The 11,855-nt window shown below is 46.5% G+C and overlaps 2 protein-coding genes across 2 annotated transcripts; one reads left to right on the top strand and one right to left on the bottom strand.

The window, feature by feature from the left end:
• Positions 1-111: 111 nt before the first annotated feature.
• LOC121297056 (DNA polymerase epsilon catalytic subunit A-like) lies at positions 112-7,892 on the bottom strand. The gene is made up of 21 exons (XM_041223067.1): positions 7,532-7,892; positions 6,667-6,802; positions 6,301-6,381; positions 6,123-6,167; positions 5,877-5,969; positions 5,603-5,757; positions 5,238-5,382; positions 4,794-4,874; positions 4,481-4,588; positions 4,161-4,271; positions 3,837-3,922; positions 3,586-3,705; positions 3,373-3,505; positions 3,035-3,148; positions 2,624-2,836; positions 2,055-2,251; positions 1,707-1,860; positions 1,510-1,612; positions 1,039-1,185; positions 440-585; positions 112-276 (listed from the first exon to the last, which is right to left on the bottom strand). The coding sequence occupies exons 1-21, from the start codon at positions 7,597-7,599 to the stop codon at positions 112-114; spliced, it is 2,601 nt and encodes an 866-aa protein (XP_041079001.1). The 5' UTR covers positions 7,600-7,892.
• Positions 7,893-8,328: 436 nt separating this feature from the next.
• Positions 8,329-11,549, top strand: LOC121297098 (peroxisomal membrane protein 2-like). The gene is made up of 5 exons (XM_041223128.1): positions 8,329-8,504; positions 9,576-9,692; positions 10,057-10,219; positions 10,750-10,869; positions 10,996-11,549. The coding sequence occupies exons 1-5, from the start codon at positions 8,395-8,397 to the stop codon at positions 11,062-11,064; spliced, it is 579 nt and encodes a 192-aa protein (XP_041079062.1). The 5' UTR covers positions 8,329-8,394; the 3' UTR covers positions 11,065-11,549.
• Positions 11,550-11,855: the final 306 nt, after the last annotated feature.

The following is an 11,855-nucleotide window of genomic DNA, read 5'->3' as shown; positions in this document are numbered from 1 at the left end:
AAAACCTGAAAACAAAATTGCATGTTTTTTTACTATAATACTGGACAGTATGATCGGACGGGTATATCTTGTGTAGAATTGGAATTCTCTGGGTGGGAGCAGTTCTAGCCATCACAATCGCCCATACCCCCTTCTCATGACGTATCCGTAGAAGGAGTTGAGGATGCACTTGTGAGCAAGCTGCAAGGACTCGTAGAGGATCTCCATGTTCTTGCAGCGCTTCACCTCAGCAGCGTCCCCGCTCTCCTGGGCAACAGACAGCTTCTTCTTCCACACCTGAGGAGGGGGGCATGGACAGGGTTCAGATCTCGCAGTCAGAGAGGGTTCAGATCACATAGACAGGGTTCAGATCAATAACTTTTGAAAAGGTGCGTTGTCTGTCCCCCCCTCCCCCCCTCCCCCCTCGCGAATGCTCTCTAGTGATCTGCCCCGGCAGTACCTTGTGCAGCCCCTTGAACTCGTAGCGGCGGTCTCTGAAAGCGCGCACAGTGTCCACGTAGAAGGAGTTCTCCCTCTGGCAGATGGTGGTGACGCGCTCTTCCAGCCGCGTGATGCGCACCTTCTTGTAAGCCTTGCGGCAGTAATCTAGCAAGAAGAAGCACAGATCATATCGGACTGCCGTTGACAGGGGCCCATGCAAGGAATCAGTTTGAAATAAAAGCACAATGTAGTATTTGTTACTTCACAAAGAAAATGACTTGTTAACTGTTTGATTGATTGATTGATTGTTGGTAAATTTCAATAATTGAACCAACATGTCATACCAGTTTAGTCGGAGTTTGTTTCGGCAACCAATAAAAATACTGGATATTTTAATGCAAGTAAATTGCCTTCGAATAATAATAATAATAATAATAATAATAATAAATCAAATATTGCACTACTTAACAGCAAAAAAAGCAGTGAAATGCAAAATGTAAATATTAAATTAATGCCACATTCGTGTACACTTGACTTTACTCAAGGTAAGACATATTGCACTCTGCGACATTGTTATAAATGATGGGATTGGAACTCTACAGCTTCCCAGCGTCTCACCTCCCAGCCGTTTCTTCTCGTGCCGTGCCTGCTCCTCGCGGTTCAGCTCGTGGAAGGCCCGGGGACGCCCGTTCGGGAAGAAGGGCGGGAACTTCTCGGACTCCAGCTGCTGCTGAATGCGATGGTACTCACTGCGTGATGCGGGCACTGAGCACACGGGAGAGGCAGAGAGGAAGAGAACAGAACAGAGGTGAATTACAGTGCTCAGGAAACACGCTGAATAGCAGAGTCTGGAAACTGCAGCGCTCTAGACACACACAGCACAGGCAATGTTCAGACTGCCTCAAACATGAAGCAGTTGAGACTCAATGCTCACGCTACCCTTGTGATAGACTGCCTGAAAAGGCGCCACCTGACACAGTGGTTTTGAGTTACGGACACCAGAAACAGGACCGGATCTTACCCCCAACCTTTAGAAGTGTTACTGGCTCACATGTGCGTCTCACTGTGTGGATTAAAGCTTGTACTCACTGAACTCTCCTCTCCACTGCCATGCCATCTTCCGCTGGCAGTTGGCTCCAGGCTTGTTGAAGTCACAGGCAGCACAAGTGGCCTCGTCCACCATGGCAGAAGGCTGCAGAAACAGGAAGCATTACAATGAACCGTTCCCCAGCGGTGAGGAAACACAGCTCCCCAGCCCGTCACTCCACACCCACACCCTGCCCTACCTGCAGCCGGTTGGTGAGGATAATATTGGGGTACATGGCCCCTACATCGAGGTGGTAAATGAGGGGACACTCAATCCTGTTGGGCACCTCCTTCAGAGAGACCAGCTTCTTCTTAATCTCCTCGCACACCTGCGAAGGGGAGCAAGAGACCCAGCTTAAACACACTTTACAAATCAAACTTAACAACAGCAGCCCCCTGATGTTCCGCTGTCACAGAAAACATTATTTCAAGATTAAGGTTCTAGTGTCATTTATCTCTTGATTAGAAATATGTTTTTTTACAAAACACCCATTACAGTTTTTACTGTATTACAGCTCTGAGTTGAGGGTTCAGTTAGTGTCCTGTACTAGGTGGGGTGCTGTATTGACTCCAGTTTTGCTGGTTCTGGGGCGGGGTCCTGATCAGGGCTGGGTGTGTTATTTGGGGTCTCACTCGCCTCGTCCAGGTTGATAACCTGCTCCATGGGGATGTTCTCCTCTTCCTCGATGGCGTGCCGCAGGGTCAGCTCCACTCGCTGTAGCAGGAAGTCAAAGGCAGCCGGGTTCTGAGGGACAGGAAACCGCTTTTATAAAATCAGTGCCCTGGAAACCAGAGCCAGACCAGGCAGTCCGAGCACTGTGAAGAAGGAACCACCTGCTCATACTTTACTAAAGTTGATGTGCAATAGATTTACATTTCATTCCAGTCACCTCCGATCTAAAACTACCACTATACACTACTAACTACTGTCCATTCTTTACCTGCAGATAATCTCTCACTGTTAACATACTGGATCACATCATAATGATAGGGAACAGTAAACACGGATTTGAATAACCGAATAATAAAATCATAATTCATCTATTTGGCCGATCAATGGTAGTTACCAACAGTGATGGGTTGGGGGGGGGGGGGGGGGGGGGGGGGGGGGGGTTACCATTTTGAAGCGGCAGGGGATGTCGCTGCGGAAGACCCCGGACTCCAGCGCCTCCACGTGGCCCCCCACGTAGGTCTCCGAGTCCAGCACGTGGCCGTCGTCAGTCAGCTTGTTGAAGACCTGCTCCTGCTTGTTGGGGAAGACGATGTTGGCGTGGAAGGCCTGGACCATCAGGAGAGCCTCGCACAGCGTGCCAGAGCCCTTCCGCAGGACCTGAGAGGGACCAACAGGGAGACAGTCACAACCCGGCCCGGAGTGCTTTCAACACACTGGAAGAATGAGGAAACGTGCGAGCGCTTTCAACCCCATGTTGTTTTTTTTACCCCCACCCGATTGCTTTGCTGCATTCAATCAAGTCCCCCCCGATTCTTCTTCTGTTCTGTGGATGGATGCAGCGGGACCAAGCGTTACCTCATCAGGCTCCAAGGGAATGATGGTGCACAGCGCAAAGATGAAAGGGTGCACGTACTTCATGTACAGATAGTAGGTGGCAACAGCATCTGACACTGAATAGGTCGCCAACGTCTGGAGGAGAGAAATTCAATAGGGAATCAGGAACTCGAGCAGGGTTCCAATTCTAATTCCTTTTTTAAATGAATTCCAAATTCCAATTCCTCTTCCTGAAAACAACTGGAATTGCAATTTAAATTTGAACAGAATACTGCCAATTCCAGTTTTGATCAGCGATGTGTTGGAATTGATTAAAAGGGAATGGGAAATGAAACAGAAATAAGTCTCGACCCCGCTACCTGGGGCTGCTCCGTGGCCATGCGGCACATTTCCTCCGGGTCCAGCTCCACGGGGTCATAGCTCAGCTTGGCCTTCGCTGCCGCCTTCAGGTTTTGACTGCCCACCGGCAGATAGCTGTCTCGCTTCACCCACCTGAGACACACAGCGATTGCATTAGAGAAACACAGCGGAGCTGCAAAGTGGCGATCCAGACTCAGGCTCTGGTACCTTACCTGAAGCAATCCATGTGAATGGCTTGGCTGGCCTTGTACTCTCCCTGGCTGTCTTTCTGAAAGCCGATCTCTCGGTACATGTCAAGGCCGTGCTGCGCTGCCCGCGTCTCCACGAAGGGCCTGAGAGAGAGAGAGAAGAGAAAGAACGACCACCATTAACAGCACTGTAACTGACCCTTCCCAATACTTCTTTATAAGCATCGGATTGAACACAGTAGATACATAGACAGGACTACAGTCAGCCTGCTCACCAGTCGAAGAAGTCTCCGTTGTAGGTGACAAAGATGTTGGGCTTGGTCTCGTGGATGTGTTCAAACCATCTCTGAATCAAACTAGCCTGAAACCAAAAGGACAGGAGCAGAGGTTATACTGTACCGAAGCATGAAGGTCTACACCACTGTACAAATAGCACTAATCCCCCGGTCAAGTTTCTATTGAACTTTACTAGTAAGAACACACTCTTTGGGTAATTTAATTAGTTTTATTTATTTATTTCCCCCAGACAAAATACAGAAATATGAATAAGAAATCTTTAACACAACACGGGACTAATAGATGATGTTGTCTAAACTCACCTCATCAGGCTCATTGAACACAGTGAAGGGGCCCTCGTACTCTGGTTTGGGGGTGAATTCAAAATCCTCAATATCCTCCGACACAATCTCCCGGTTTGTGATCAGGTAACCCTGTCAAAAACAACAACAAAAAAAACACAAGTTCCCTTGTTATGTATAGATAGCTTTTTAGACAACTGGCTTGTGACTCTATCCTGGAGTTCTGACAGATGGTGCTGGTTTGAATGTACCCAAGAACTCAACAGCAAGTCGCTCCCCATTAGGAGCTGATAAGAGGCTGCATTGAAAGCAGTGATGTCAAGTGGCTGACCGGCGTTTACCTGTCCATCAATCATGTATGAGATCATCATGATCTGGTCGCTCTCCGCGTCGGGGAACTTCAAGGGCAGCTTGGTGGTCTCAATGTCGAACGCCAACACAACCGGGTCCTGCAAAGGGGCGGCACGCGGTACCACTCTCATTCAAAAGGCACGCACCCACCAGCTTTAAAATCTGTATTACTAACTCTGTCTCATCCAGATTATAAAACGAACTGTTGAAAATCTCAGCTGAACATCCAACATTGGTCTCTCGCCCAGCAGCTCTTTATCATGCAGTCAGGGAGCAGCTGACACTGATGTCATAAACACTCACCGGCCGCTCCACCAAGTCATCCCTGCGCACAATCTCTGGGGGGTAGGCGCTGCCGCGGTAACGCACGTTATACCAGTGAGCCTGCCCGAGACAACCAAGAGTCAAATCACACTGCGATGAACAATTTCCTTAGCGCCTGTTAACACACCAGTTCATGTGCAGTGGGATCGTAATACCTGCTGCACAGGCTGTGGCAAGATAAATGGCCTTTAGAGTGTAAGGGACATAAGAAAATAAAACAATCAACAAAAAATACTTCATTAAGCTAATAAGATGTAAGAAAATGTAATTAAGTGTGATCAGTCATTTAATATACTCCTACAGTTTGCTATCAGAGATACAGCTCTCTTTCATTTGTCATCATTTCAAAAGCAGAAGAGGGGTCCTAATCCGGTGTGGCACCGCTACGGGTATCTGGTGGTTGTTTCTGCGGAGCGTGCTCACCACGTGGATCTTCAGGTCGATGGACAGCCGCACATGGTAGGGCACATCGTACTCCCGCAGGTCCACAATGTTGTCCAGCTGGTCGGTGATCTTTTTGGAGGGGCCGTCATCGTCCAGGGTAGTCATGCTGCCCCCTGCCAGCGCACTGAATAAACACAGGACACATTACAGACAGTGAGCTCGGGAGGGCTAGACTTGGATTCCAGTTTTGAGAATCATGCCACAGTTGTGTTTTCATACTGCAAGGTGGAAACGTACATTTAAAAAAAAAACCCTAACACACTGAGTACCATCAGTCTTGTATTGGTGTTAACTGCGCAATCCTTGCTAGTTTTGTGAATAAGAAGCAGCTCTTCAGTCTGTACCTGGACAGCATGGCGGTATAGGCATCGTTGGATTTCTCGCGCTCCCGGTTCTTCCGCACGGCTGGAGAGATCTCGCGCCTCACTTTGACGAGATCGTCGACAGTGTTGAAGAACAGCTTGACGTAGTTCCTCTTCAGACCCACCAGGTGATTGGGCTGTGGGGAGCGACAAACAGTTGTCATACCGAGTAAAGCACTGCCTACAGGGGGTGAACTGCTCCCTCACACACCCTAGAGCACAGGGAAGTGACACACACACAAGAGCCCAGACTCACCAGATCCAGGTCCTCCTTGGGCATGACCTCCAGCTTGGCAATTTTCCCCTGGTACTTCTTAGAAAGGAAGGAGATCACCTCTCTCTCGCAGCCCTGCAGACAGAGAGGGCAACAAGACACATTTAAACCCCTGTAACTTACTGCCTACAGCCATGAAAAAGAGAGAGAAAACATAACTGGGCTCAGGGATTCATCAATATGATATATAAACTCCGGAGTGAATGAAAAGGGATGGGTGAGACTCACCTTCTTAGTTGCTATGTAGAAATAGGGTTTAAAGGGAAGTGCAACCTAAAAAAAGAGCAGACACTGTCAGCACACAGAAACTCTTTACAATGGAAACAATTAGAAATACATTCGGTAGCACTACACCACTTAAAAGAGAAGTATAAACAGTGTCTCTTGAAGAGCAATGATCAGTTACCTTAAACCTGCTGCCGTCCTCCTGAATGAAGTAATAATCGACGGCACTGACCATGCGTTTGTCATCATCTAGGATCTCCGTCTGAAAGGAAACGGAGACGCTTGATCAGGGACGAGGATCTTCCAGTCAGATCTAAGGCTTCTCAACCAAACTGTTTCAAGCAAGCCAGATTAACAGCACTGCACATTCTCAGCTCCTGATTAAGACGGCAGGGTCGGGTCAATATTTTACTAGGAGATGTACAAGTACAAGTGAGGTTGTAATAATTGTAACTCAGGAGCGGGCACTTAGAATACATCAATGATCCAGCAGGGTGTCAAGGGGGCATCGGAGGTTGTAAAGGCAAGACTGTAAAGCTCAGTGTACCGGGTGCATGTTAATGAGCCAGCCTGTCTTCTCTCCCGGATCTTTCATCCTCTCGAAGCCGAAGCGCGCGTCCATCTCGTCTGTGAACTGGCTGCGCTCCAGGCGCTTAAGAGCGGACATCGCCGAGGCTTCATCCCTGCGGGAGAGAGAGAGAGAGGAAAGGGTTAACTTACCTCTGGGGTCATCTTCACATCACATCACATACAGCACATCACATCAGACTGGAATGGACCTTCCCTGCAGGAATCATTCTTACTGGGTGCATCTATACACTGCTATGGGCCAGTTGGGTGGTTGGGATTTGGTGGTACTGCTGAACTAGTCATGATAGACCAAACAGATGAATAAAAGACATTATAAAAAGATGGAAATTGCAAGCAGTTTCACTCATTGAAGGGTTTAAGACCAGCTTGATGAGCCACAGTGTATACTATAGGCAACAAGCTCAGAAGTGTCTCATTAACCTCACAGTAAAACCAGGAATGGATCCAACTGCTATGCAATGGGAGCCTTATTTCCATCCCTGTATTGTACACACACCTGCTGAAAATTAATAATAAATTAAATAATAATAATAATAATAATAATAATAATAATAATAATAATAAAGCACCATACAGTTTCAAAATTAATAATTTTCTTTCTGGCTCAGGATGACTAGCAGTGTTATAGCTAAAAAAAAAACTTTGTGGGACTGTAAACAAACTGGCCTGTCAACAAGGTGGCGTGCACAGAAGACTTCACTATAGAAGAACAACAAATTATGTTTTGTTTTTTTTAATTGTAAAACTTGCAGAAGCATGACTAAAGTATATAGTCATGGTTATAACTTTTGCTTAAAATAAATAAAATGATGGTCGCTTACTGCTGGTTTTCCTGGTCTCCGCTCTGGTCCCGGTCCGCTTTGAATCTTCCACTGTTTTGCAGAACCATTGTGTGCTGATATTAGCCTCGCTGCCCTGTCCGGATTAAAACTCTAATACTCCAGCAAGCGTTGTTATCATCCGTGCTCTGTATCTGGGGGGATGCTGGGGTCACACAGCACTATACCAGTCAATGTTCCCGATCTACCAAATACTGTTACAGTCTGTTATAGCATGCCCGGACTGGTCGCACTCCACAAACCCAGCTCTTGAACTGTGGCTCCGATTCGATAAGCAGCTCTTTATACAATCCACTTTTTCTCCGTGCCTCTGACTCCTTCTTTGCAAAACTTGGCGCGCTTGTCATCACTTCCCGCGAGAAGTGGAGAGGCAAGAACCCGCGAGTTTGTTCTAAGCACCGCCTAATCTCCAAATCTTCAAATCCCACCCACTTTACTCACTCGCGTTAAAGTCTCCGCCTTCTGTCAAATCATTTAAAGTCACGTGTATTGTTTTTTAAAGAGATAGAGACCTATTTAGGACCAGCGAGGTTTTGAATATAATAACGCCGCGCAAACACGAACATTATTTTGCGATAATATTTTATTTATTTTACATATTTAAAACTGTTAGACGGCAATAAAACAGGAAACAAAATAAATAAAAATAATTTTCAAAATGTTTGGAGTCAATTCGCTACAGATATTGAGTGGGGTGCTTAGCATGAGTAATTACGGTAAAGGCTGCTGCTGTATCTGAATGTGTACGGTTGAGTGGGCGTGTACTCCCTGCTCGCATTTCCGATCGACTTTGAATTTGATTTTTTCAACACTGTTGTTTATTGTGTCATCTGAGAGTCCGGACAATGCCCGTGCAGTCAATACCGGTACGCGACCCTGCCTTCAACCAGCGACTGCTGCAACAGTACCTGCTTCTGCTGAAGAAATACCCGATCCTCACCAAGTCTGTGACCAGGTGAGGGCTTGGGGGGTCTGGGGTTCGTTTGTTTTGTTTGTGTTCAGAGTGGCACCCGAGATTGGAAACAAGACCATATATGTAAGGCAGCGTTTTGGGATTTTTTGTCAGATGTCTTTTTTGTCTGTAGTACTGTGTGTGTTCCCTTTGCCTTTGAGTCTACCATTGCACGTCCTATAATTGCTTTTGTAATCGAGTTTGAAAGAGAGACATTGTTGCACTGTATCCCCAGCTCTGCTCCGGCTGTAGAGTCACGCTAGGGGGCGACACATTCTCAAACAGATATACGTGATAGCTCTGCCCCTGTGAATCTAGGAGTTCAAACACTCGAGGTGACAGCTTTCCTGAAGCATATAGAACGATGCAATCAATGGGGGTGAGCTTGGTCACACACAAAACCTCCGTCTACCCATGACACTTGGGGTGCTGTGTCATGCATTGCATGCAATGTGCCCAAAAAAATAGCTACAAAACCAGGCTACTGTGGCCCCACGCTAAGTTGTCGCATTTTCCAGACTGAAGATTGAAATAATGTTGTCTTCTAATATCAGTGTAGACTTGGCCCTTTGGGTGTTCAGTTATGGCATTTTAGCAGCAGTGTTTAAGCCTGCCTGGGCACCATACTCCACATGCCCAATCAGATGCACCATTGAGATCCGCCCCACCTCTGTTAGCTTAACAGGTCAGTGATTCACTGGAGGAGGGGTAATTGAGCGCAGCACACTCTAGGTCAAATTCACTTGACTTTCTGTCTAGTGGAAGAAATCTGTGTTAATTATTCATTTAACATTATTCACCAACCTGTTTTCTTACTTCTGCACAGGAATGGGTTACTCTATGTGCTTCTTGCAATTTCTTAGACTAGCTGCTCTATTGGGTTGAAATATCATTGATTGCAAAGATCAGGTAGGGTGAGTGAACCAGGCATACTCAGACCGCTTGCAATGGAAGTCCTGTTTGCATCCCTGTCTCTTTATACACAGAGGGCTTCACTACCCAGTGCGTCCATCCCCAGCTTTTCCCAGTGCTACGGAATAAATAATCCATGAAAGCTGTGCGTTGTCTCCCCAGCGGGATCCTTTCGGCTTTGGGAAACCTGCTGTCACAAGGCTTGCAGAGGAGAGGCAAGGGGTCCAATTTGAGGGAAGGCCTGGAATGGGGGGGACCGGCCCGCTTTGCAGTCTATGGGTAAAACTTTCGGTTTTAAAGCATGTTTTATTTGTTTAAAGTGTCAGCACTGGTTTTCAAGTACATTGCAAAGGGTAGCAGGTATGCATTTATACATTGCAAGAGTGTTTCATTCTTAAACTAACCAACAGCCACAAAATAACACAATTGGAATTCAGTACTGTAGTTCCAACTACTAACTCATTACTCTTCTAGGTACTTTGCCCTATTATATCAGTTAATGTGTTGTGCGTACAGGGTCTCTTATTGTATAAGATGTCATCTCGTCCACTTTGCACTTCTAATGAAGCTGTGTTTTAAAAGTGAATTTGGGATTGCTTAGCACATCAGTCTGTCCCTCTCTGTCCCCTCCCCTGCCTGCCAGTCTGTGTGTCACCGGGCCTGTCAGCCACTATTTCTACCAGTACCTGGAGCTGCTTGTCCACTCCTCGGCCTCACACTGCGTCCTGAAGAGGCTGCTGCTGGACCGGCTCATCTTCTCCCCTGCCTTCCTCCTGGTCTTCTTCCTGGCCATGAACTTCTTAGAGGTGAGATGCCTTCCTCTGGGGAACAAATTCCACGCAAACAGCCTACTTCTCTAAATAGTTCCCCATAAACGAGGCTTTGCTTAAGAATCAAATAAAAACGCCAGTCTTTTGTTTTTCCCTTAACTTTCATCCTTGATACTTTTGGGGTGTTAAGAATAATACATTATAATTTCATGGGAGTTAATGCAGAGACATAGAAAGCGCAGGGGCAGGGGCAGGGGCAGGGGCTCACAGCTACAGTGTGGGATGCTGTAGTTCTCCCATGGGAGAGGGGTCTATTGGGATACAAACTGTACACATTCAGAGTCCATTCAGATTGGGAAGTTTACCCACTTTCTCAAAGAAAAAGTACACAGTGCAACAAACTAGGAATATGTGTAACTGTTTTATGTGTGTACCTGTACCATTTTGGCCAGGCTGCTTGTGTAAATGCATGTCGCAGTGAGTTATTTGACTTTGTTAAAAGGGTCTGTTGATTTTTGGCTTATCTCTCGGGCTGCAGCCTGCCTGACTGTGTCACTGTGTTACAGGGTAAGAGCTGGGCTGCATTCCAGAAGAGGGTCAAGACTGAGTACTGGTCAGCCCTCAAGATGAACTGGAAAGTGTGGACCCCGTTCCAGTTCATCAACATCAACTATGTACCTGTGCAGGTAGGCGCTGCGGTAGGGGGAGGGAGGTTCTCTTATTTTTGTGAGAGCCCGGAGCCTTATCTGCTAGCCCACGCTGTTCAGTAATGACTCTCTGAACGTGACGGCGTGATTCTCTTTTCTGTGCAGTTCCGGGTCCTGTTTGCCAACCTCGTGGCCTTGTTTTGGTACGCCTACCTGGCCTCAGTGAGGAAGTGATGTCACCAGCACCAGCACTGATCGGACGGAATAGAGGTTTTGTTGTCCAGAGCGTGGTTTTAACTGCCAGCTCTCTGGGGTTGAAGGCTGTCAATACACAAGACAGCCAAGAGCCTGGGGTATCAACATGCTATCAGAAACCTAGCAGCAGTAACTAACGACAACTACCTGCAATGGTGAAGTGGGTCGCTCTCTCCTGAATTACAGGGGTATCAGACTGGCCCAATTAACACTATGGACAGGAACCTGGAGGGGAATTGTAGTCGAACTGGAAAAATCATTAGATAAACTAAATAGTTTTTTTTTTTTTCTTACTATACTGAAGAATTATGGGAATTGTAGTTAATTGACTGGCTAACAAACATGACTGGTATTTACAAATGTAGGCCCCCTCTTTCTATTTTTTAGGTAGGTGTTTTGTGTAAAATGTTAATAAAACTACCTATATATTATAATTATAATATAATATATAAATAAAAATTCAATCTGCACCATGAAAGCAGTGTAACCAGTGTGTAAAGCGCTGTCACACGGGCTCTCCACCAGCTCCATCTGCAGTTTACCATACAATCTGCAACCAGCTGTTACCTGAAGGTCATGAGGTGAGATGAAGTGCTCGTATGGAATTGTGTTTGGAGAATGTGAACTGCTGTCTTCACATCACGCTAACCGATGTTTCAGCTTTGAGTGGACCTCATACTTTACTGCCGTTTCTTCTCAAACTTCATAGACACAAATAAACACACCTGCTCCAGAGACAGTATGTGCTAAAGTTGTGGCTGAAACTACCA

The sequence above is a fragment of the Polyodon spathula genome, chromosome 22, assembly GCF_017654505.1.
Source record: "Polyodon spathula isolate WHYD16114869_AA chromosome 22, ASM1765450v1, whole genome shotgun sequence".
In the NCBI taxonomy this organism is placed as follows: domain Eukaryota; kingdom Metazoa; phylum Chordata; class Actinopteri; order Acipenseriformes; family Polyodontidae; genus Polyodon; species Polyodon spathula.
Note: the sequence above shows the minus strand (reverse complement) of the source record. Positions and strands in the feature narration are given on the sequence as shown.